This window comes from Camelus bactrianus, chromosome 6, assembly GCF_048773025.1.
Source record: "Camelus bactrianus isolate YW-2024 breed Bactrian camel chromosome 6, ASM4877302v1, whole genome shotgun sequence".
Classification (NCBI taxonomy): domain Eukaryota; kingdom Metazoa; phylum Chordata; class Mammalia; order Artiodactyla; family Camelidae; genus Camelus; species Camelus bactrianus.
This window is the reverse complement of record NC_133544.1, coordinates 70,430,697-70,456,257: the sequence shown is the minus strand read 5'-3', so window position 1 is coordinate 70,456,257 and position 25,561 is coordinate 70,430,697. Positions and strand designations below refer to the sequence as shown.

General features: G+C 31.8%; 1 protein-coding gene across 1 annotated transcript in view; it reads right to left on the bottom strand.

The window, feature by feature from the left end:
- The window catches only part of SPRED1 (sprouty related EVH1 domain containing 1), a 106,261-nt gene that overhangs the window by 24,537 nt on the left and 56,163 nt on the right, over window positions 1-25,561 (bottom strand). The window contains exons 3-4 of the mRNA XM_010965123.3: window positions 11,345-11,513; window positions 8,950-8,999 (exon numbers count right to left, since the gene is read on the bottom strand). Of these exons, the coding sequence (XP_010963425.2) occupies window positions 8,950-8,999; window positions 11,345-11,513 (219 nt within the window). The remainder of the gene's footprint in view (window positions 1-8,949; window positions 9,000-11,344; window positions 11,514-25,561) is intronic.

Sequence of the window (25,561 nt, the reverse complement as noted above, 5' to 3'; positions counted from 1 at the left end):
ACATAGTGAGTACCCTATAAATAATCCATGATATGCAAATATCCACAAATCAGATCGCATTATATTAATACAGACCCTTGGTAGTAAATTTCGTAAAAGAAAAAAATGTAGAAAAAGAACTCCTTAAACAACAAAAGTCTCCTCCCACAAAATAATTTAGTAAGTGTTAGAAGTTCAAATTACACAAAAAATTCTTCACCCCTCAGGGAACAGCACCTATTATTATTTGGCATGTATCTTTCTAGACTTCTTAATGCATACACATATGCATTGAGCATATCTGTTATACTCTATGTATAACTTGATTCCACGTATATTTTTGACAGTCTATCCATGTAGTGCTTTTTTTTTTGGCTATAAAACATACCATGAACCTCTCCCTGTGTCAATATATAAGATGTACCTTGTGCTTTAAAATAGTTGCAAAGAAGTTCAATATTTGAATGCCATATTTCTGTAGGCGATACTCTAATTATGGGCATTTCGATGTCTTTAATTTTTGGTCATATACATTGCAAGGCACCTTCTTATAAATACATCTTGGTGCAGTGGTAATATTATTTCCTTGGGATTAATTCCTGTTAATGCTAGAGAGTACAAGCAAACTTATGTGCCATTTGAAAACTTCCCAAGAAAGACTATTTCTTCACATCTCTGCCTACACTGGACCTTATTTAAAAATCTTTCTCAATCTAATAAACAAAACTTAATTACTATTTTACAAAAAGATTATCTATCATTTTCATAATTAAAATTAATAACAAAAATGTATTTTTTTAAAAAAGATTTTTCACGGGATAGTCTTTATTTTATTAATATTGTTAATTTATTTTTTGGGGGGTGAGGTAATTAGGTTTATTTACTTATTTATTTTTAGACGTGGTACTGGGCATTGAACCCAGGACCTCATGCATGCTAAGCATGAACTCTAGTGCTTGAGCTATATCCTTCCCTCAAAAATGTATTTTTAAATTTGGGTATGACTGAATAAAAGGTAGTCATGCTTAGTCAAACCTGAATGCTTTTCACTGGATTGTAACTCTTTATAACTAACAATTACTACGGGAACGTGGACATAATCTTAGTTAGGTGGTGGAAAATGCCCAAAATCTTCAAGAGCAGAAAATCTAACATATGATATACACAAAGAATGTACATACATTTGCAGAATCCCTAGCTTTAAAAAAATTGTTTTTGGCAGTTATATACACCCATATTCAATGCTTTTAGTACTGTGCTGGCACTGGCTCATCTGTATTATCTGTAAAGTGCCCCATACCAATAATGCATGTACAATGGAAATTTGTTTCACTCTCAGAGGCTGGTATAGTAACTCCTCCTATGGTTACTAAGAAATTGTTTAGCTTTTTCTTTCTGTAAGACCACTATAGCAATTTTGTGTGTAGAGACAAAAGGATACAGTGTAAACTAATAAAATAATTCCAATTGTAGTTTTCTATCAGAACATAAGTCTAGATGACCGCTGTAGAGAAAATAAATAAAGATTTTGCTTTTCTTCTCTTTGTCCCTTCTTTCTGTACTGAGGCAGAGAAAACTTAGTATTGTTCTGCAAACTTTAAAAAATGAATGATTCCCAATAAATGATCTAATGTGAAAAAAAGTGATTATCACAGTCTACCAATTGCTCCAAAATTTCATTCTTGTAGTTGTATATCACAAAGCACAGGTGTGAATGCGTGGCTGGGTCATATCCAACAAAAGAAGTTTTAACAATTATAGAATTAGTTTATTTTAGCATGAGAGAAAAATTTTTTAATGTTCTTTGATAAAGAAATGTCATTATCTTAGCATTGTATATGTTAAAAATGCTATCAAAGCTATATTTTTGGTATTTAAAATTATACAGTCACCAAATTATGCAAACTTAGCACAGAAAAGGAAAAACATTACTAACAATTCTATAAGCTCAACAAAATCACTGTTTACATTTTGATAAAGCACCCAGTAGCAATTCATTTTAGATTTGACCACAACTGTCACTCATTCTTCTCATTAGATTTCTTTAGTTACTTCTGATTAGTTTAAGAATAAACTAACCCTTGAATTTTTAATTTTGCATTTGTCTATGAGTTTTGTCTAAAAACATTAATAGCACATATAGTTTTTGTTTAAGTAATCTGAACACAGTAATCAGCAATGAAACAATTTGGAAGGAACATGAGAAAAGTATCTATATTTATGTCCAGCAAAATCAGAAAAGAAAAACCAGTTCTCCACCCTAGATTAATCGACAGAAAAGCTAAACTACCTTTCTAATGAAAAGTTGTTTGCCTTAAATGTGCTATTAGGGTTTAAGTGACTATTTATTATCTTTAAATCTGGTTTTTAGTTAATAGGCCAAATAGTTACACAGTTCCTGCTAACTATATAAATCTTTAGATAATCCTTTAATTGGTAAATAAATTTCTAGAATTTTATCCTAAGGTCACAGTCATGAAATACCAACAAAAACTGATGTGGAAAATAAAGTAAGTGTCCAATGAAACATTAATGGTTAAATAAACTGTAGTACAATTACAAGATATAATGGCTAAATTCAAAGACTCTGAAATCAGACTGTGTGGGTTCAAATTTTATGATTTCTACCACTCAATTCCAACCACCACTATTCATTATCATTACCAATACAAACAAAAATCCCATCAAAAACACAATAAAAATGAAAAGATTGATTCTGATGGTGCTTTTAAAGAAATCTATTTGAATACAACATGCAAGAACAAAGAAAAACTTAGGCAGAAGTACACAAATCTTACTAGCAATTACCTCTAATAGAGATAAATGATTTCTAATTAATTTCTTCTTTATAATTTTCTAACTATATAAATATTCTACATGAAGATTAGTTTAAGAGTCAAGAAAAAACTTAACAATGACAAAATATGCAAAAAGATTATATAGAGTTTTTTTGCTCCCTTATTCGATAATAAAAATCTAAAATATACTAAGGTTAAAATCCTACTTGATGTAGGATGGTCACAGTAACACAGAACACAGTTTGCTGGCTAAATAAAGTCCTATCCATTACGTTAGTTTCCAAATATAGTGTTTTAAAAATGTTACCACCTTTGAAAACAAGTACGTGAACAATTCATATCCACCTTGCCTAAAGCAAAATTATTTTAAATAAATGAAAATCACAACCCTTTTAACCACTTTGGTTCAAAACTGACATTATCTAATTCTAAAAAAGGATTAAGTTAGTCAAGTACTTCTCAGTGGCCAAGCGAAAACATGACATCATTTTACTTCAGATCAATTAGGTGTCATCTTTCTTCTGCCCAAGCATAGAATCTGAGATCTTTTCCTCTTACAATCACAAGACAATCATGAGGTGAGCTTTATGGATTTCGTTACAAATCTAGCATATCTGAACAGTAAGAGCTGTTACAACTGACAACTCTGGCTGCAAAAACACTGTAAAGATAATCTTAAAACAAATGTAAGCTAACATTAAAACAAAACAAAACACTACCTTAACTGTCTCATTAAAATAGTCAAATAAAAAAACCAAATGAAAAGAACTTTCATACTCTATTACTGCTTAGGTTTAAAAAAAAACCAAACACCTTAACTTTGAAGATTTTTCTTCAAACACCCTTTCTTGAGTACCGACTATGTATATGATCAACACTGTACTAAACATCAGGAATCAAAGATGAGCAAGATACAATTTTAAATCCAAATAATCATGTGTTATGAAATCCTTCCAAGCCAGAATGAAATAGAAAGGTAAATACCCTTCTGATGATTTTTGATACTGATGAAGATCCTGAACTGTTGAAAGCTGAAAGTTGTCTACCAGCAAATAACCAAATGGTTAGCCAAGTTATTGGAACAGAATAGGTGCTCAAATGTTTACTGAATTAATAAATACTCAAAATGGAGAGGATTTCCACTGTGAAATTTAAGGCCTTAAAAATATTTATGATCTAACTGTATCATAATCATTACTTCCTTGGAGTTTAAAAAAATTAGATAATAGGTTATTCTTTTAAAACCATTTTAGTTGTCTTTGCAAATGATCACTAATACTGTAAACCTGACATAACTATTATCATAAATTACAGTCAACTTGCACTCCAAATAATTTCAAAATGTTTATTTATGCCAAGCCCATAGATGAATTATGAAACAATTGGTCCTAACAGAGTGGTTAAATAAATTAGAATAATTTTATAACCTCCAATATATTCCAAAATAAGAATGAAGCATGTAAAAACTTTAGCATATCATGAAATAAATGGTACTAAGGCAAATTTAAGAGTTTCCTTTGGCGGTTTAATTCTGGACACTGATTCTTTTTTAAAAATTTCACATTTTGCTAGCATCTCAGTATCTCCCACCCCCTTTTTGCATAATTAAGGTTAATATATTAAATATACATTATCAGATTCAGAATTTTTTAAACTTATAAAAACTATTTTTTTCTACCTGAACATACTTTTAGTTATAAAGGGGCTATCAAACCAAGATACAATGGCAATCTTCTATTGAAAGATGTAATATAACTAAGCTAGATGTATCATCTAAAAAAATTGAAAGTGGAATGGCAAGCAAGATAAAACAAACATGACCATACACGTTAGCTTTCATTCTAATCATCTTCCTTTTCTAGTTATGTGTTGATTAGCAATTGCTGCATAATAAATTACTGCAAAACAGCAGCTTCAAGAACAAGTATTTTGTTATCTCATAGTTTATGTGAGAAATTTGGGAGCAATTTAGCTGAATTGCTCTGGCTCACAGTCCTTAATGAGGTTACAGTAAAGATAATAGCTATGGCTGCAGTTAACTGAAGGCTCAAACACTTGTTAGAAAGCCCCAGTTCCTTGCTGTTGTTGAAAGAAGGCCTCAGTTCCTCATCAAGTGGATCTCTTCATAGAACTATGTCCTTGTATACAGTAGCAGGCTTCTCCCTGAGTGAGTGATCCGTCAGAGAGATTAAGATGGAAGTCACAAATTTTCTTATGATCTGCCATCGTTTGCCATATTCGATTTGGGTTTTTAAAAATTGAAGTATAGGTGATTTACAAAGTTGTGCTAGTTTCAGGTGTATAGCAAAGTGATTCAATTATACACACACATGTTTTCATTTTCACATTCTTTTCCATTATGGGTTAATATAAAATATTGAATATAGTTCCCAGTGCTACACAATAGGTCCTCGTGGTTTACCTATGTTATATAGAGTAGTGTGTATGTTAATCCCAAACTCCTAATTTATTCCTCTCCCTATCTCTTTCTCCTTTGGTAACCATAATTTTGTTTTGTATGTCTGTGACTCTTATTTCTGGTTTGCAAATAAGTTCATTTGTATCATTTTTTCCCTTAGGTTCCACATATAAGTGATATCACGGTATTTGTCTTTCTCTGTCTCATTTATTTCACTTAATGTGATAATCTCTACGTCCATCCATTTTGCTACAAATGGCATTATTTCATTTTTTTTTATGGCTGAGTAACATTGCACTGTAATATATATATATACACACCACATTTTCTTTAAGCATTCATCTGTCAATGGACACTTAGGTTGCTTCCATGTCTTGGCTATTGTAAATGGTGCTGTTATGAGCACTGGGGTGCATGACTTTTAGAATTACAGTTTTAATCCAGATATATGCTGAGAACTGGGACTGCTGGATCATAGGGTAATTCTATTTTTAATTTCTTAGGGAACCTCCATACTCTTCTCTATAGTGGCTGCACCAATTTACATTCCCACCAATAGAGTAGGAGTGTTCCCTTTTTTCCATACTCTCCCCAGCATTTATTGTTTGTAGACTTTTTAATGATGGCCATTCTCTCTGTTGTGAGTTGCTATCTCACCACAGTTTTAATTTGCCTTTCTCAAATAATTAGCATTGTTGAGTATCTTTTCATTTGCCTGCTGGCCATCTGTATGTCTTTTTTGGAGAAATGTCTGTTTATAGGTCTTCTGCCCATTTTTGGATTGGGTTTTTTTTTTTGATATTAAGCTGTATGAGCTATTTGTATATTTTGGAAATTAACCAGTTGTCGGTCTCATCATTTATAAATATTTTCTCCCATTCCGTAAGTTGTCTTTTCATTTTGTCTATGGTTTCTTTTATTGTGCAAAATCTTTTAAGTTTAACTAAATCCTATTTGCTTATTCTTGCTTTTATTGCTGTGATTTATGTCAAAAGAATGTTCTGTCTATGTTTTCCTCTAGGAGTTTTAGAGTATCAGGTCTTACATTTAGGTCTTTAATCCATTTCAAGTTTATTTTTGTATATGGTGTTAGAGAATGTTCTAATTTCATTCTTTTATACGTAGCTCTCCAGTTTCCCCAGCACCACTTATTGAAGAGACTATGTTTTTTCCATTGTAAATATTCTTACCTCCTTTGTTGTAGATTAATTGACTATAAGTGTGTGGGGTTTATATCTGGGCTTTCTATCCTGTTCCGTCAATCTGTGTGTCTGTTTTTGTGCCAGTACCATACTGTTTTGATTACTGTAGCTTTGTAGTATAGCCTGAAGGCAGGGAATGTGAGTCCTCCAGCTCCATTCTTCTTTCTCAAGACTGTTTTGGCTATTCTGGGTTTTTTGTGTTTCCATACAAACTAGAATTTTTTTTTGTTCCAATTCTGTGAAAAATGCCATTGGTAATTTGATGGGGATTGCATTGAATCTGCACATTGCCTTGGGCAGTATGGCCATTTTAACAACATTGATTCTTCCAATCAAAGAACACAGTATATCTATCCATCTCTTTGTGTTGTCTTCAGATTCTTTCCTTGTTGTCTTACAGTTTTCAAAATACAGGTCTTTTGCCTCCTTAGGTAGGTTTATTCTTAGGTTTTCTTATTCTTTTTGATGCAGTGGTAAATGGAACTGTTTTCTTAATTTCTCTTTCTGGTATTTCATTGTTAGGGAACAGAAGTGCAACAGATTTCTGTATATTAATTTTAATGTCACATTCTATTTGTTAGAAGTGAGTTAGTAAGTACAGCCCACAGTCAAGGAGAGGGAAATTACACTTGAGTGAAGAGAGGAGTATGAAAGAATTTGTGGACATATTTTAAAACCACCACTGTTTGCTGCTCTTTGGACAAGTTATTCACACTTTCCTCATATGCAAAATACACTCACTCTGGAAAACACTTAACTAAAAATACATTTATTTTACATTTTATTACTTATTTCTTATACCAAATTAACTGAAATTCACTGTATTTTTAAAATAATAATTTACCATCAATAAAATAAACAGATTCATGTATTAAAACACAAATAAGAACTCTTAAAAGTGCAATGAGGATATGGACAATTAGGACACATCTATTGAAAACAAATTACATAAACATAAAAAAAGGTTAAAAATTATAAACTTGAAAAAATATTTAAGGGCGCAGAAAATACCATTATGTATTTAAGTGAAAAAAAAAAAACTATAGTACAATGATATCATAATAACACATGTGTGTACCCATTTATTTGTACAGAAAAAACCCAAGGCTATATTTAAAAATATGTATGATGGTTATTATGGATGGTAGTGTATTTATGTTTTATTCCTTGAACTTTGTTATATTTCTCAAATTTTCAGAAATAAAAACATTTCTATTTCCTGATTATAACTGTACAGAAAATATTTTGCCAGGTCTTTAGATCATTAACAATAAAAATATGAATAACTGGTTATTAATACAAGATATACATACAAATTTTGGTTCTTTCACTATTATCCTAAAAGTATTAATACTTTTGGATATCAAAAGTACTAAAAAGAAAGTCATAAAGCTCAGAATCACACAAGCCAAAAGCAACCAACAAAATTATATAACATTTTAGCTGAGTAATGATGGATGACACCACCACATTATTATCTGTTTTTATGAGTCAATACGTTGCAAGGAAACTAGTAATAAAACTTTAATGGTATCATGACATTCATTAATTTAGCCATTTCCATTCTATTTAGATAGCTTATTTTTTATAATCAATATTTCATACACACACCCAAAAAACTATGTATAAAATTTTTTAATATATTTCTATTTCCTTAAATTGATTTCCTGGATCATGAATATTTTGATTTTTAAGGCTTCTAAATACCTATCACCCAACTGCTTTCTAGAAAAAAATCTCCCAATCTATATTTTCTCTAGCAGAGTGTTAATCTGTCAACCTCATGGATAGACACAGTCTATTAATATTTTAAATTTTTAAATTAATATTAATTTTTAAATCTTTGGTCATTTGGTAACTAAAAGATGTTATTTACAGTATCTGCTGATTATCAGTGAGACAAAACAGAAGGGTGTCCATAGGCTTATTAACAATTTGAAATCACTTTTCTATGAATTTTTTTTTAATATAAGTACTTTGCCTATGGGACAGAGCATCTGTGATGGTTAATTTTATCTGTCAGCTTGGCAAGGCCATGGTGTCAAGTGGCTTGGTCAAACACCAGTCTGAATATTATAAAGGTAATTTTCATATGTGGCTAACATTTAAATCCGCAGACTCAGAGTAAAGGAGATTATCATCCATAAATGGGTGGGCTTTAATAAGAAAAGATTTAAAGAAAAGACTGAGGTCCCCCAAAGAGGAAGGAAGTCTACTTTGAAACTGCCTTCTGGCTCAAGACCAAAACATCAACTCCTGCCAGAATTTTCAGCATGCCTGTCTACCTGCCTACCATGTGGATTTCGTGCTTGCCAGCCCCTACAATCACATGAGCCAATTCCTTAAACAAACAAACAAACCCTCTCTCCAAATATATTAATACATACATACATATACACACACATATTCCATTGGTTCTGTTTTATTTCCTGACAAACACAGTGTCTTAGAAATGTTCTTAAGAATTTACATGAATTATTTATTTATTAAGGCTAGTGATTTCCTCCATATCCTTTATGTTTAGAAATACCTTTTAAACCAAATTACTTACTTGTAAGTTGTCTTCTGCACCTTCAGCTTCATTTTTAAATGCTGGGCATCCTAAGAAAACAGGTAGAAGTTAATTAAGCATACAATATTTAGATTTTAGTATTATTGTCTAATTGATAATATCACTGTGATACTATAGAAAACTGATCAGAGACCATTCTGGACTGCTTGGCAACCAGCAGTTGGCCACTCATATGTGCCCCTTTGTTAGAAGAACAGAGAAAAAAATGATTGTCTTTCTCTTCTACAGGTACATTTCCAGTTACTTACTAAAGACATACCTTCAGTGAAATTTTGCTATCTCGAGCAAGCCCTGTCCCTGATTTCTTTGAAATAGTCAAACTGCTAGGGAGGTATATGCACCACATTCCTCTGGTGTTTAGATAATGTGCACATGATTTATTCAAATTTTCTAAATACTATGACCCAGGAAATAGTATTTAGTACCCCAAACAGGATTTTAGCTGCTTTAGTAAGAAAGAAAACAAATGAGCCTTAATCCACTATTGACAGTCAATTATTGCTACTGACCTTTGCATACCAATGTCTCTGTATAAGTTTTCATGGTGTTCAAGAGTGCCTTTAGTTCTGATAAATTTGTAAGGAAGGATTTATCCTAGCAAGTATTCTGAGTTGATGCTACCCTTGAGAGACATAGCTAGTACGGAGATGAAGAGAAAGCTGCCCTATGGCAAGGGCTGCATAGTTTATTCTTACTGTCACGGAAGGCTAAGTAAGAAAAATGTAATGTGATTGCTGAAAATCTACACAGTGGCTGATAATAATGCTAACCAGTATGTTTCAAAAAATGTTCAAAGACAACAAGACAGGCTGAATTCTTTTCTACCTGGCTAGGAATTTGTAAGCTTCCCCTTATTAACTGTTTTTTAAAAGGTTAAACCCAATCTATTTGATCCAAGTGAAAAAAAAAAAAAAGTACGCTCTTATGAGAGTATGAGTAGGGGCATAAGAGTAATTCAAAACTTTAAAAATTCCAGCAGCCACGGATTATGATTTTCTTTCTAAAGCATTGGTTCAACAGCAACTAAATATCAGAATTAACTTGGGAACTTAAAAAAAAATACTGATGCCAGAGTACAGTCTCAAACCAATAATGTCAGAATCTCTGTGGGGTGAGGCATTGGGCATCATATATTTTTTTATTTTTAAGTGTCTTGCAGTGATTTGAGAACCACAACTACTACTGGCGAATCTGAGGATCACTATTCATCTTCCCCCCTCCCCCAAATCATGATATAATCATTTGACAATCTGTCATCACATCTGAAATGCACAAGAACTTAAGGAAAAACAAATAAATAAAAAGGAATGCCTCAGCTCCATTCCCCAGATAGTATGAGTGAAGTGGTCTGGAGTGGAGACCAGTTCTTCTATTTCTCAAAAGCCTCCCAGGTGATTCAAATGTGCAGCCAACAATGAGAACACTGAAAATAGGGAGAATTTATGGGTTCTTGTACTAAAGGAAAAATGACTGCTATCATTGCTTAGAATTTTATTCTGAATCAGAAAGCAGATTGTTTACCAAATTCTAGTTTTTTAAAGTAGCTAAATAAATTATTTAATTACAGCTTCACACGATATCAAAACATATTTGTACTGAGTATTTCTATGTTTTTGCCTGTGGTTTATCTCATTAGTTCATTTCTTTTAATTTTCCTGTTAAAATGCCATCTTCAAAATATATAAGCCACACTGCTAACGTATTTTGATTCAGTTACTTTATATAAGGTTATTTCTATTAACAGAAAAATTTCCTTTTTAATTAGAAAAATAAATCAAATCTTAGTTATGATTTCTTTTAGGGGAAGAAATGGGTTTTAACTGATTTCTTTTTGTTTAATTAAGCAAAAGCCAGTCTTACATGTAATTACATTCTTCCTCCCTCTAAAACATAATAAGCTTTAGAGTTAATGATATAATAGGTTGGTAAGATATACAGAGGGATGATTAGGGATGTGGTCTCTGTCAATCCTTAATAATGAAATCAGGTAAAGAGTTAACAATTACTGGAGTCTATATCCATTTGATTAGAAATTTTCTCTTTATCATTATCAAAACAAAGATATGAATAACATACACACACACAAGATTTTGAAAGTTGTATCTGACTGCTTCCCTCTTCTTCAAGCTCTTATTTGAAAACATGTGAATTATCTGAAAGCTGCTGCTGCTGTTGGGCCCTTCAAGGTAATACTTGTAATTGGTACTAACTGTGATGCGACAAGTATAAAACAGACTAAGGAACCCATTATTTTATCTTCACCTTGTCAGCTTTTTCAAAGTGTAATCTCATATTACAAAAGCTGACGTGCTTTAAGTCACTTCTACCCTATATAACCGATAAACAAGTTAAGAAAATAATCAAAAAAACCTACCTTGAGAAATATCCTCTATAGCTCTCCGAATGCCTCTATCGAAAGCCCTAGCATCAGCAGGACTTTGGAAAGTAAGGCCAAATTTCTTGTCATCAATCTTCCAGTGGTGAAATGTTGGAGTGACCTTATTGTAAATGAGGTCTTTTTTAAGCATACATTCCAAAACCACCTGCCAAAAGTTAAATGCCAAAAGTTACTATACATATATCAAATGCATCAAATATAGCTCTTTAATACAAAGTTAGGTGAGTAAAGAGCTGTTATATTTTAATAAAAGAATTTCCTTCCCTCTATGAATACAGAGTCTTGCTACTTAATACTTCACAAAGTCACATAATACGAAATTAAGATGGGCTTAAAGAAGATTCTGGGAAGACAGCAGAGTAAGAAGCACCACGAATCTGTCTCTCTACCTAGATAAAACTGCACTGGCAGAAGCTGTCTGATGTGATTATGCTGGAACTCTATAGAGTCTGATGAAGGCTTGTAACTTCGAGGGGAAACCACAGACAGTAAACTGCAGTTAATTTTGGTTAATTTCAGCTATTAGCACAGTAGCAGCACTGTCCTCATCCCCTGCTCCCAGCCACAGGGCAGGGAGCTGTGCACATGCTCCTGGCACACTTGCACACAAATTACAGGAGCCAAGGTGGGTAAAAAGAAAATTGTCCTCCAAATATCAGCAATCTGTGCTCTGATCACTGACTGTTGCTTCTGATCACTGAGGTTCAGACAAAGAGGAGGGCAGCCATTTGACCTCCACTGTTGTATTTTCCCTCACTGTTGCAAGTTCCTCCTCATCAGAATAAAATGACTTCCAAGGCGTTTAAAGAGCCAGTTCCCATTCTTATCTGGCATTTATCACTTTTTGCCATTTTCAGAGCCAGACACTGAAGACCAGAACATTCAAAAACAACTACATAAACAGGGAAAATTATAAATTGACTATGCATACCAAGGAAAGGCTCAGAAAAGATGAGAAGACCTTAAATTTATACTTCAAGCTGATCCTTGGCACAGAGACAACCTATAACAATTCAAAAAAAAAAAAAAATAGTAACAAAAAGTAGGTAACTCGAGGGAAAGGGGACAATCTGATTTCCAAAGTTACCATATTATAATTTAAATGTTCAGTGTTCAACAAAAAGTCCCAGGCACTCTCTCTGGCTTTCTGAGATGATCTATACTCGGTCTATGGAGTGTATTTCTCTGAGTAAATCAACTTTTACTCAAAACAAACAATCCCAAAGCAGTCAAAGAAATAGCAAAGTACAATCTACCGAGAAGAAAAACAAAACAAACAACAGAAAATCTGAAAAAGACCTGATAGCATATCTATCTATTAGACAAAGGCTTAAAAAAAATGATGTAAAAATGTTCAAAGAAATGAAGATACAGAAAAAGTAAAAAAGAAAAAAGAAGTATGAACAAAATGGAAATATCAATAAAAAGAAAACTGAAGAAGAAACTAAAAATGAAATTCTGGAGCTGAAAAGTAGACAACTAAAATGAAAAATTCACTAGAGGGAATCAAAAGCAGATTTGAGCAGGCACAAAAAAGAACAGATGAACTTGAAAGTAGGACAAAAGAAATTAGAGTCTGAGGAGCTAAAAGAAAAAAGACTGAAGAAAAGCGAACAGAGTCTAAGGGACCTATGAGGCATCATCAAGAGGACCAACATACACTTCGTGGGAGCTGCAGGAGAGAAAGGGATAGAGAATATTTGAAGAAACAATGGTTGAACATTTCCCAAATTTCATGAAAGATAAGCATATAAAGATCCAAGATGCTCAAGAAATTCTGAATAAGATAAACTCAGTAAGAGCTACACAGAGACACAGACTCTTGAAAGCAGCTAGAGAGAAGTCTATTGTCACATACAAGGGATCCTAAATAAGAACACCACCAGATTTCTCTTCAGAAACATTGAAGACCAGAAGTTAATGGGCAGACATATTCAAGTGTTAAAAGAAAAAACTGTCAACCAAGAATCTTCTATCTGGCAAAACCATACTTCAAAAGTGAGAAAGAAATTAAGACATTTCCAGATAAACAAAAGCTGCGGGAGTTGGTTACAACTAGATCCGCCCTGCAAAAAAAAAAATGCAAAAGGGAAACCTGTAAGGTGAAATAAAATGACACTAGAAAGTAACTTGAAGCCATATGAAGAAATAAAGGTAAATAAATAGGCAATTATAAAAGCAGCATTATTTTAATTTTGGTTTGAAACTGTACTTTTTGTTTTCAATAAAATTTGAGACTAATACATTTAAAGAAAAAAACTAATTACCAGCATAAAAATTAATCATTGCTATAACCTTGGTTTGTAACTCCAAATATTATTTTCTCCAAAATTTGAAAGGCTAAAACATTTAAAAAAAGTATTAATTTATGCTTCTGAGCAAACAATGTATAAAGATGCTATTCTGTGACATCAAAAACTGAACGGGGTGGAGACAAAGCTGTAAAGGAGCAGACTTTTTGTATGTTATTCAAGTTAGGCTGGTATAAATTTCAATTAGAGTGTTAAAACTTTAGGATGTTAAATGTAATCTCCACTGTAACTACAAAGAAAATAGCTATAGAATATACACACAAGGAAATAGGAAAGGAATTTAAACATTTTGTTACAATCATCTAAACACAAAAGACAGGAATGCAGGAAATGAGAGACAAAGAGCTATCAGGGACATGAGAAGATAGCAAAATTTCAGAAGTCCCTCCTTATCAGTAATTACTTTAAATGTAAATGGATATAATGGTCCAATCAAATGGTAGAGATTGGAAGAACAGATAAATGCACATCCAAAGACACAATTAGGTTGAAAATCAAAGGAAGAAAAAAGACATTCTATGCAAAGAGCAACCAAGAGAGCAGGGGTGGCTATACTAATATCAGACAAAATAGACTTTAAATAAAAACAGACATTACAAGAAAGATATTATATATTAATAAATAAATGGTTCGATAGGGCAAAAGTTATAACAACAAACATCTATGCACCATTAATAACAGACCATTAAAATATATAAAACAAAAATCAACACAACTGAAGGGAGAAACAGGCAGTTCTACAGTAATAGCTGGAGACTTCAATACCTCGCTCACAATAATCAACAGAAGAACCAGGCAGAAACAAAATAAAGAACTTAACACAATAAACCAACTAGACTGAACAGACATATACAGGACACTCTACTCAACAATATAACACACTTTCTTCTGACGTGCCCATGGGACAGTTTTTAAGACAGACCCTGTTAGGCCACAAATTAATCTCAATATATTAAAAAATATTGATATCATACAAAGGATCTTCTCTGACCACAATAAGATGAAGTTAAAAATCAGTAATAAAAGAAAAACTGGATAACTCAAAAACTTTGGGGAATTAAACAACCAATTGATCAAAGAAGAAATCATACGGGAAATTACAAAATACTTAAAGGATGAAAACAACAACACAATATACCAAAACTTATAGGACACAGTAAGAGCAGTGCTAAGGGAAAAATGTATAGGTATATAAATACTTGCATTAAAAAAAAGATCTTAAATTAACAACGTAACTTTACAATTTAAGGAACTAGAAAAGAACTAAATCCAAACCTAAAAGGAAGGAAATAATAAAGATGAGAGCAAAGATAAACAAAATAGAGAATAGAAAAACAGAAAAAAAAATTGATGAATACAAAAGTTGGTTCTTCAAAAAGATTTTTTTAAAAGGACAAACGTTAGCTAGGTGTACTAAGGAAAAAAACAGAGAAGACACAAATTAGAAAGATAAAAGAAATACAAGTGGAGACATTACCATCAAATACAACAGAAATAAAAAGGATTATAAAAGAGTACAATAAACAATGTACATCAACAAATTGGATAATCTAGATTTAAAGGACAAATGACTAGAAACATAAAACAGACCAAGACAAAGTTAGAAATAAACAGAAAATCTGAATAGATACATAACTAGTAAGGAGACTGAACCAGTAATCAAGCATCTCTCAAAAAAGAAAAATCCTGGACCTGATGGTTTCAATGGTGAATTATACCAAATATTTAAAGAACTAATACCAATAAATACTTCAAACTTTCTCAAAGATTGAAGGAGTAAACATTTCCTAACTCATTCTATGAGACCAGTATTACCCTGATACCAAAGCCAAAGACACTACAAGAAAACTTTAGACCAATGTACTTTATGAACATTGATGCAAAAGTCCTCAACAAATACTTGCAAACCAAATTCATATTAAAAGGGTTATATACACTATGACCTAACAGGATTTATTCCCAGAATGCAAGGATGGGTTAGACATACGAAAATTGATCAATATAATATCCCATATGAACAGAATAAAGGGTAAAAATCCACATGATCATCTCAATTGATGCAGAAAAAGCATTTAACAACATTCAACATTCTTTCATGATAAAAATATCCAAGAAACAAGGACTAGAAGGAAACTACCTCAACATATTTGACAACAGTGCCAAGATCAGTCAATGGAAGAAGGGAAAGCTTTTTCAACAAAAGGTTCTGGGAAACTGGATATCCACATGCAAAAAAGAATGCAGTTGGAACCTTACCTAATACCATACGCAAAAATTAACTCAAAACAGATCAAAGACCTAAATAAGACCTAAACCAATAAAACTCTTATGAAAAAACATAAGATAAAAGCTTCATGACATTGGATTTGGCAATGTTTTCTTGGGTATGACACCAAAGGCACAGGTAACAAAAGAAAAAATGATGTACTACTGATCACTTCTCCCCAACTCCAAATGCAGTGATGTCATATTGATTGAAAACAGCGATGTTAGAAGTATGTAAATGCTAAAAACCTATACCTCCCCATCCCCACGTCCAAAAGCTGACTGTTAAACCTTTACCAGCATATTGCTGAATATAATGATCTTTGATAGTCTTGTTAATTCTGATATAAGTAACCAAGAAGGTAACAAAATAATGTCTTGATTGCCTAGTGGCATTTTCTAAAGATTTACTATTTGTCACAACCATTCTGCAATAATAATAATAAAATTCATAATTAAACTTCTGGAATTCAAGAAGCTAAAGTTGGTATTATGGATTACTGCAACATATTTACTGTATTCATTAACAGTGGGAAAGTGATGTGTATTTTAGAAAATTGCTAAATTGTAATTGTCAAAAAAGAGAAGAACATAAAAAACTGCTTGGTCCTGTAGTCATTATTACATGAAAATATCATTTAGTTCATTCTTAATACATTAAAATACTGCTGAATTAACTCTTCTCTTAAACTTCCCAAAGTTGTTTTCCAACTATTACCTTTTAGATAAATAAAATTTCAGTGAGATCTACACTCATCTAAACCACATATTTAAAAATGGCATCTATTTTTAGAGGCTCCCAAAACACATAGTTAAATAAATTTTTTAAATGAGCTTTAAAATACACCGAGGAAATGGTAAGAATGAACTAGCTCTGAGACTCATAGAAGTACCTATGCAAGAATGTGTTTCATCTAAAAGTCATATAAATATTGAGGTTACACACAACAACTGGTACAAAAACAAACTGCCAACTAATTATGAAGTAAAAATCAATTTATATTATTAACTGTTATCTATAAAATAACATTAGGAAATAAAAATATTTTACTGTTCATATTGTATATTTAATGTACCATAAAAATAACTAACATTTAAGAAAAGGCTACTATGGTAGCAGCTATGCTGAATTTAGGAACAGGTAATGAGAAAGAAAAAGCAGGTACTATATTAACAGAACCACTCACCATCTTTGTACATAATTTAAGAAATGTTTCCTAGAACATTCTGCATCTCTCAGCATTTACATAACTATCAAATCCTCTATATCCAAAGTATAAAAGTTTCTCATCTAAGTCACACTATATATTAGAAAGTTGTTTTGCTTGACTTTCAGTAGTATTAAAAAAATAAATACACTCTCACCACGTTAAGGACCATATAAATCATACTTTTATTAAGTAACAGGGATAACTGTCCATCTCAAATTTTTTTTAAAAACTCAACAAGATTGAAAAGGTATAAAAAAAAAAAAGTAGGTAAAAGTATGTATCAAAATGCTTCTACCCACCAGGTGATCAAGACTAAATCTGTATTCTTGAAAAACAAAATAATTTAGGGGCTGGAAGGATTCTTAAAATTCAGTGAATTCTGCTGCCTCCCACTTCCACTGTTCTTCCTTAACTACATCAGAACAATGTGTTCTGACTTTACTTCATTGTAGTTTTCACTGTGTTAATTCTGTATCTTAAGATCACAGTAATATTAATAATAATAGGCATACAGGAAGAAGAGTTCAATGTTTACCATATTCGTGAACGCAGTAGCCAGCAAACAAACTAGAAAATGGCAATTATATTTTCGCTGAGAGATTACAATTAACCAATCCAACATTACCAGGTTAATTATTTATGCTGTAGGAAAAATAAGGTAACCAGATAAATTATTTCTAGCCAACAGGAAGTTATATCTATTAACTACTAATACAGCAAACTAACAGGTGTTCTACAAGTCTGAAGTAGTTACAACTCTCCCAGAATATATAAACTGCATTCACTTCTAGAGCTTCTTTCTAAGGGAAGATCTAGTACAAAATAAAATGAATAATTTTAAGTTCTGTTAAGACTATCCCAAAAGAAATTGCCAGAAGGCATTAAAAATATAATCTTAAAAATATCCTGTATACAGTTGTTAAACTTAAAACACACCTCTAACTAATTCTAATTATTAGTTGAATAATATCTTTTTGGAGTTAAGGAGTTCTGAAAGTATGTGAATTTCATCAGACCGCCACAGTAACCATGAAGGACATTTATAAGTAAGATAAATTTGGAAGTGTATCAGTGGCCCTGCCCTTATTTCTACCCAAAAGAAGACAGATTACATTAAATTAACAAGCATAAAAGATATTGAGTGCAAAGAACAACTGTAAAGTGAATATTAAATATAAGAGTGACTCAACAAGAATAACTACAAAAAGATTATGTTGCCGGAGTAATTTGACATCAATAACCCCTAACAGATCCATTAAGAATGTGGCTAGTTAACAAAGAAGAACAAATTAAAGAGTCATGTTTTAGAATCATTACCTTAATTTTTTGAATTTTTGATCATCTATTAGTGTACTGTGATTAGAAATAAATCATTTTTGATCATCTATTAGTATACTGTGATTAGAAATAAATCACTATTTATTATAAACTATAAAAAAGTGTAATAAAAAATTTTAACTAGAGAAAGCAACAACAAATTCAAAATCACTTAAATGTTTTTATACTGACTGCATTAAAAAAAATTTCATTATCAATAGACCTGACTAGGTTTGAGGAGAATATAATTGCTGTAATAGACTGGCTGGAACCAGCCTCAGAAAGGGCAATATAATGAAGGAATGTACGGATATTTGTTAGAACAGCTTAGTATTCTAATATAGGTCGAAATAGATCTAAGTTGGTTAAGACATACAAGTTTTTTCTAGCTGGATATACACTTCTGGAACCATGAACTATTATAAGATCTTAAGGTTTTAAGTCTTTCATATTATGAAAAAAATAAACAGATAAACCAGTAAATTCTGAATTTAAGAAAAGCAAAACTACTGTTAGCATAAATATATTAAAATCTGATATAGATGAAGGGAGAGAGTGGAGAGGAAGTGGCTTCCCTATAGTACCAGACTAAGAGTTAAAAGAAAGGAAAAGAAGAAAAGTGGTTAATGAAAATGGATATTCTTCACATAAGTTAAAAACCTCCAAAATAAAATGGCTAGGTATAACTAACAGAAGGAGCAAAAACAGCACCCATATGCTTCCCAAGAAGAAAAATGTTAGTAAAGTTTAAGAGGAATTTTGGTATAGTAATTAATTAAGCTTGTGGGCTTTGCAGCTTTGACCTAGATGGGTCCTATCCAATCTCCACCTCTAATCATCTATCTGACTTTAGAGAATTAAATGAGGTAACACATACAGAGTATTCAAACAGTGCCTGACACACAGTAGATCTTCAATAAATATTAGTAGCAATGGTGATGTTGGTCACAAAGTGATGCCACTAGCCCGTAACAGAACAGCTGCTATGAAAGGCTGGGAGGTCATTATTTACTTTTTTGAGTAAGGGAAGGAGAGGAGTTTGAATGATCAATAAAGGTACTCAGGATCTCAAAGAGCTTGTGAATAGATCTGAGAAGCTTAAGTTAATTGATTCTAAAGGCAGTGAAAACAAATTCCAACGTTCTTCCTTCTTCTGAAAGAAATTCTAGGGTATTTTATAGAGAAAAAAGAGGGGGTGGAAATGCCAAGGTCACTAAATAAACTCTAACTTCTGAAGATATATTCCAAGTTATTTTGGGAAATATAGAGCAAATTACTGGACTGTTTGCCAGCAGTATTTAAAATAGACCAAGCCAAAAATGGGCATAAGTACATTTCTGTTTCTCTAGTAACAACTAATAATTTTAGAGAGCAGAGTAAAATTAAATATGTACTTTCCAACTACTATGTACTTTATTACAGATGCTACAAGTAGATAATTACATGTTTACAAAAAGTATTATCTCCGATGTAGTGTAGTTGGTAACTAGACATAAAAATTATTTTAGTAACTTTCTGAAATATCTTTGAGAATCTAAGGAAAAAACATTTCATTTTTGAAATAAAAATTCCAAATTCAAATTAATTTACTTAATAACCAAAATCAATAATTAGTATCTCAAAGAGTTGCCACACATTATGAACTTTAGTTTTCTGGATGATAAAAAAACTAGTATCCTTTATAAAGGACACCAAGTCATTCTATGAAATATGAAACTATATTGTCATCTAATAACACATTTTTACCAATTATCTACTAATAAAAATTTGTGTTTAAAGCTGGGTTCTGAGCTGAACAGGATTTTAGAAAAAATTTAAAAAGTAACAGAAGGAACAATGGCAGTGTTTCTTCTTGAATAATAAGTCAGCTCCCACAAAATGAAGGGAAGGAGCCAGTATTTTAAAAATATATCTGTGTCATGAAAGAAAGACTGAGAAACTGCTCCAGATTAAAGGAGAATAAAGACATGACATCTAAATGCTACATGATCTTGTACTGAAAGAACAAAAATGTTGTAAGACTACTATTAGAACTAAACTGGAATATGGACTGTAGATTAAAATATTATATTTCTGTTAAATTTCCTAAATAGGACAATTACACTGTGATTATGTAAGAAAATATCCCTGTACTTGGGAAAAGAATATCCAAAAACATAGTGACAGTTGGAAATCTTCAGCCTTTCAGTTGAAGCAAACATGAAAAAGGATATATAAGATTTGAATATTTTAATAAATAAGGTTAGTTTATAAACTCGAATTTTTATATTATAGCGAAATAAAGTTCTTCAAAAGGTTATGGATGTTGAAACAAGGAAAGGTCTCAAATCAACAACTGAGTTCCTACCTCAAGACACTAGAAAAAGCAGAGCAAAATAAACTCAAAGCAAACAGAAGGAAGTCAAATACCAAAGAACAGAAATCAATAAAACTGAAAATAGAGGGGGGAAAAATCAGTAAAACAAAAGACCGGTTTAAAAAAATAAAACTGATAAATCTCTAGTAAGATTGACAACTTAAAAATGAATACACAAATCACCAATTTTAGGAATGAAACAGGTAATATTACTAAAGATCCAGTAGCCTATAAAAGAGTACTTTAGATACTAGGAAAAACTTTACACTCAAATTAGACAGCTTGGAAGAAGTGGATCAATTCTTTGAAAGTCACAAATTATCAAAACTCAACCAAGATAAAATAGATAACTCGAATAGTCCTATAACCATTAAAGAAATTGAATTAGTAATTTAGAAGCTCTCAAAGGGAGATCTTTTCTTTCTGAGATGATTTCACTAGAGAATTCTACCAAATATTTTAAGAGGAACTAACATCAATTTTACACAGTCTCTTTCAGAAAACAGAAGAGGGAACATTACCCAATTCATTTTACGAGGCCACCATTACCTTGATACCAACACCAGACAAAGACTGTTCCAAAAAAGAAAACTACAGAACACTATCTTTCACAAACTTAAACACAAAACTTATCAAAAATAGCAGTAAATCAAACCCAACAATATATAAAAAGATTATACACATGACCAAGTGGGATTTATTTGAGTATACAAGTTGGGTTAACATTAAAAGAAATAAAAGGCATACAGGTTGAAAAGAAATAAAGCTGTTCGTATTGGTAGATGACATGACTGCCTACATTAAAAAACCCCAAAGACGCTACCACAAAACCTCACAGTTCAGAAAGGTAATAGGATACAAGATCAACACACAAAAATTAATCTAATTTCTATACATATACAATGAGCATACACTAACCAAAATTATAAACATAATATTATCTACAATTGCTCCAAGAAAAATAAAATACTTAGGTATACACTTAACAAAACATACCTTTAAGATCTGTATGTTAAAAATTACAAAATGCTAATGAAAGAATTCAAACAAGACCTAATTGGAGACATATCACATTCGTGGACTGTAAGATTCAATACAGTAAAGATGTCAATTCTCCCCCAAATTGACCAACAAGTTTAATAAAATTTCTATAAAAACCTAGTAAGGATTTTTGTAGACATAGACAAGATCATTCTAAAATTTATATGAAAGACCCTAGAATAGCTAAAATAATATTGAAAAAGAATAAATAGGAGAAATCACTTTACCTAATAATAGGGCTTACAATATAGCTATAGTAAAACAGTGTGCGCTACCTCTGAAGGGACAAATAGAGCAATGGAACAAAATGGAGAACCTACACAAAAATGCTCAACTGATTTTTAACAAGAGTACAAAAGTAATTTAATGTAAGGCCAATCTTCAACAAGTAGTTCTGGAAAAAACTGGACATTTATAGGCAAAAGAAATGAACATTGACCTAAGTGTCATTCCCTATATAAAAATTATTCCAAATGGGCCACAGATTCAAATATAAAATATAAAACTAAAAAACTTAAAAAAAAATAGGATAAAATCTCAGGATGAGGGGAAGCATTCTTGAACTTGCTATGAAAAACATGATCCATGAAAGGAAAAACTGGATAAACTGAACTTCATTAGAAATTAAAACTTTGCTCTATAAAATATTCCATGAAGATTAAAAGACAAGCTATAGACTGGGAGAAAATATTTGCAAACCATATATCCTGACAAATGACTAGTATCTAGAATTAAAAAAACAAACAAACAAAAAAAACCACTTTAAAAACTCAACAGCAAAAAACCAAACAATCCAATTAGAAAATAGGAAAAGGACACAGATATTTCACCAAAGAAGGCACAAATAAACACATAAAAGGATACTCAACATTAGCCATTAGAGAAATGTATATTAAAACTACAATGAGCTACCACTACACACCTATCAGCATGACTAAAATAAAAAAGTGACTACACAAAAAGTGAGCAAAAATGCCTAGAAAGATACTGGACTGTTCATACACTGCTGGTGGAAATTTAACACTCAGCATAAAACTATCATACAACCCAGCAACCCTGTGCTTTTTATCCCAGAGAAAAGTCAGCACCTCTATCTTGAACTTCCAAGTTTCCAGAACTGTGAAAAAATAAATTTCCACTGTTTAAACCAGCCAGTCTATTGTATTTTGTTATGGTAGCCCAAGCAGACTTGATAAAAGAAATCTAAATCATATTATTATAGGGGACACCTTAAGCTTTAAAAAAAGAAGAAGAAAAAAGAAGCCTAGTCACAAGAAGGCACTCAAACATTTGTTGATTAATTAAAAGAATATCTATCAATCAATCAATTAAAAGCATGCTACATTTAGATTATAATTTAGATGTTAATGGAGGGAAAGTAGTAAGGAAATATTTAGAAAGCTATTAAGGTAAAAAATTTGAGACTGAAGATTTTTGACTTTATTAGGGAGGCTATTAGACATCACAATAGTTTAATGGCAGTGGCATTGTAATGGAAAGGATGTAAAATATATCACAATCAGGTATACAAGAGAAAGATGAAGCTTAAGATAATCCTGATGAACCTGACAGACCAGATGAAGCAGTATAAATCAATAACTAAAAAATGAAAAGATGTTAGTTTAAAACAACTAAGTAATAAAGAGGAAGTATAATATAGTCAGTACAGAGAGTGGTGAATAAGTGTTAAGCTCATGTTTTCTGAAAAGAGGAAATAAAAAAAGGAAATAAAATTACCAGGAAGGTAACATGGGACACATTTTAAATCTTACTTTTCAGAAAATAGCTAACACACACACAGAGCTATCTTATGCTCCAAAAGAAAGAGAACAGAAATGCTAACAGGCAGATCCATTTCTCTTCAAAGAATATTGGTAACATTAAAGAATGAACTATTATAAAAACAACTGCCTGGAGAAAGTCACAAAATTAATGGTTGTACAGAAAGGTAATTAATATTACCATTTATTATCTTTTCAATGGATTGACCCTAAAATGAACAGGTTACTATAGATGAATGAATTATCATTAGCATTTCTTTTGATTCCAATTCTTCACAGCAAAACTTGTTTGCCAAGGTGCTTCCTCTAACTCAATTTTCCCATTTGTCCATCTGTGATTTACCTGCGACAATAAAAGGGAAATTGTTTCTGCCATTATTATTTCCTCAAGACTAGCAAGCTGCAAGCCCACATTTTCTACTCCATGTGAAACTGTAATTTGCTATCTTTACAGTTATTTGGTTAATGTAAAAGAGGGGACAGCATTTCCCTAAGTTCAATGCATGCTTTTAGTGAACCATAAGTAACTCAAGAAAGCAACATCTTGAAAGTGCTGCCTCTGGGAAACAAGCAGATAGAATCAAGGAAGTAAGGGTCAGATTATACAGTCTGACAGATTTGTGTTGAAATTGAGGAGATGAAACTGTCTCTAGGAATTTTTGGGAACTACCAAAGGAAAACTAGATCCAAGATGAGAAAATTCAGTATGGTAAGCAATATAAAAGCTAAAGAGTTAGGTAAAACTGGGCCTTGAAAAAATATTAGAAGGCTTATCTGCAATAATACAGGCAAGACTGGAGAAGGGTAGAGATTAAAAGGCTGAAACAGAATCAAGAATAAAGAAGACATGATTCAATAAATGGAGGAATCACTAATACCAAGGTTTACGACCATTACCGATGCATACTTTGATACTACTCAACAAACCTGTGAAAAGTCCAAGATCTTATATAGTGTAGCATAATAATTTAACCAAGAATATAAATTTATCCTACTTTAAGAATACTCAAGATGTGAAAATCTGAACATATAAACTAAAATATAAAGCCTTGTTCATAATAGAAATCTTTATTCAAATGTTACCTAGACCTTCTCAGTAAGGCCTTCCTTGGTTAGTATATCTAAAACTTTAACCAACTTCCCCACAAAAAAACTCCCTATACTCCTCTTCCACCTAGCACTTAGGGCTGTCTAGCATAATATTCATCTTACTTATTTATCTACTGTAATATTTCTTTGTCCCTCACCAGAATGTATATTCTCTTAAGAACAGAGATTTCTGTTTTTGTTCATTTATATATCCCAGTGCCCAGAACAGTGACTAGCACACAGTCGCTGCTCAATAAATATTTGTTGCATGAAAGAGTTGCCTTTTTTCTTCCCTTTAAATAATGTAGGATTCAATGAAGTTCCTTTAGTGTTAAGGTAAGAGAAAAATCTCAGCAACATATTGCCTACTGAAATATCAATGATTAAGTTTAAATGATTGACAAGGAAATTTTAGATTGGATTAAAAAATAAAATAATAAAAGATACTGAATCCAGAAGGAATCTAGTGAAATGTAAGGCACAAATAATAGAATAAGCATAAAACTACAGAGCAAGGGATGAGAAATAAAATAGAAATGACAGGAAATTGTAAAATTCCTCAAACGTTAAAGTTCTGGTAACAACCAGATCCAGGAAAGTAGCCTGCTGAAATGAAGACCAGAAGGTCAGACCGTGCAAAGAAAAGTAGCCAAGAATGATAATGAAGCTCAGATGTGGAAAAGTTGGCTCTGGGAAGGAATTACTAAGGTCAGTAGATGAAAATAAAAGCTAAAGGATGGTGATCTGAATGCTACAGAGTATGAATAAAAGGATTTATGTATGTGGGTTATAAAGTAATACTCTGGAAAGAGAATAAGGAA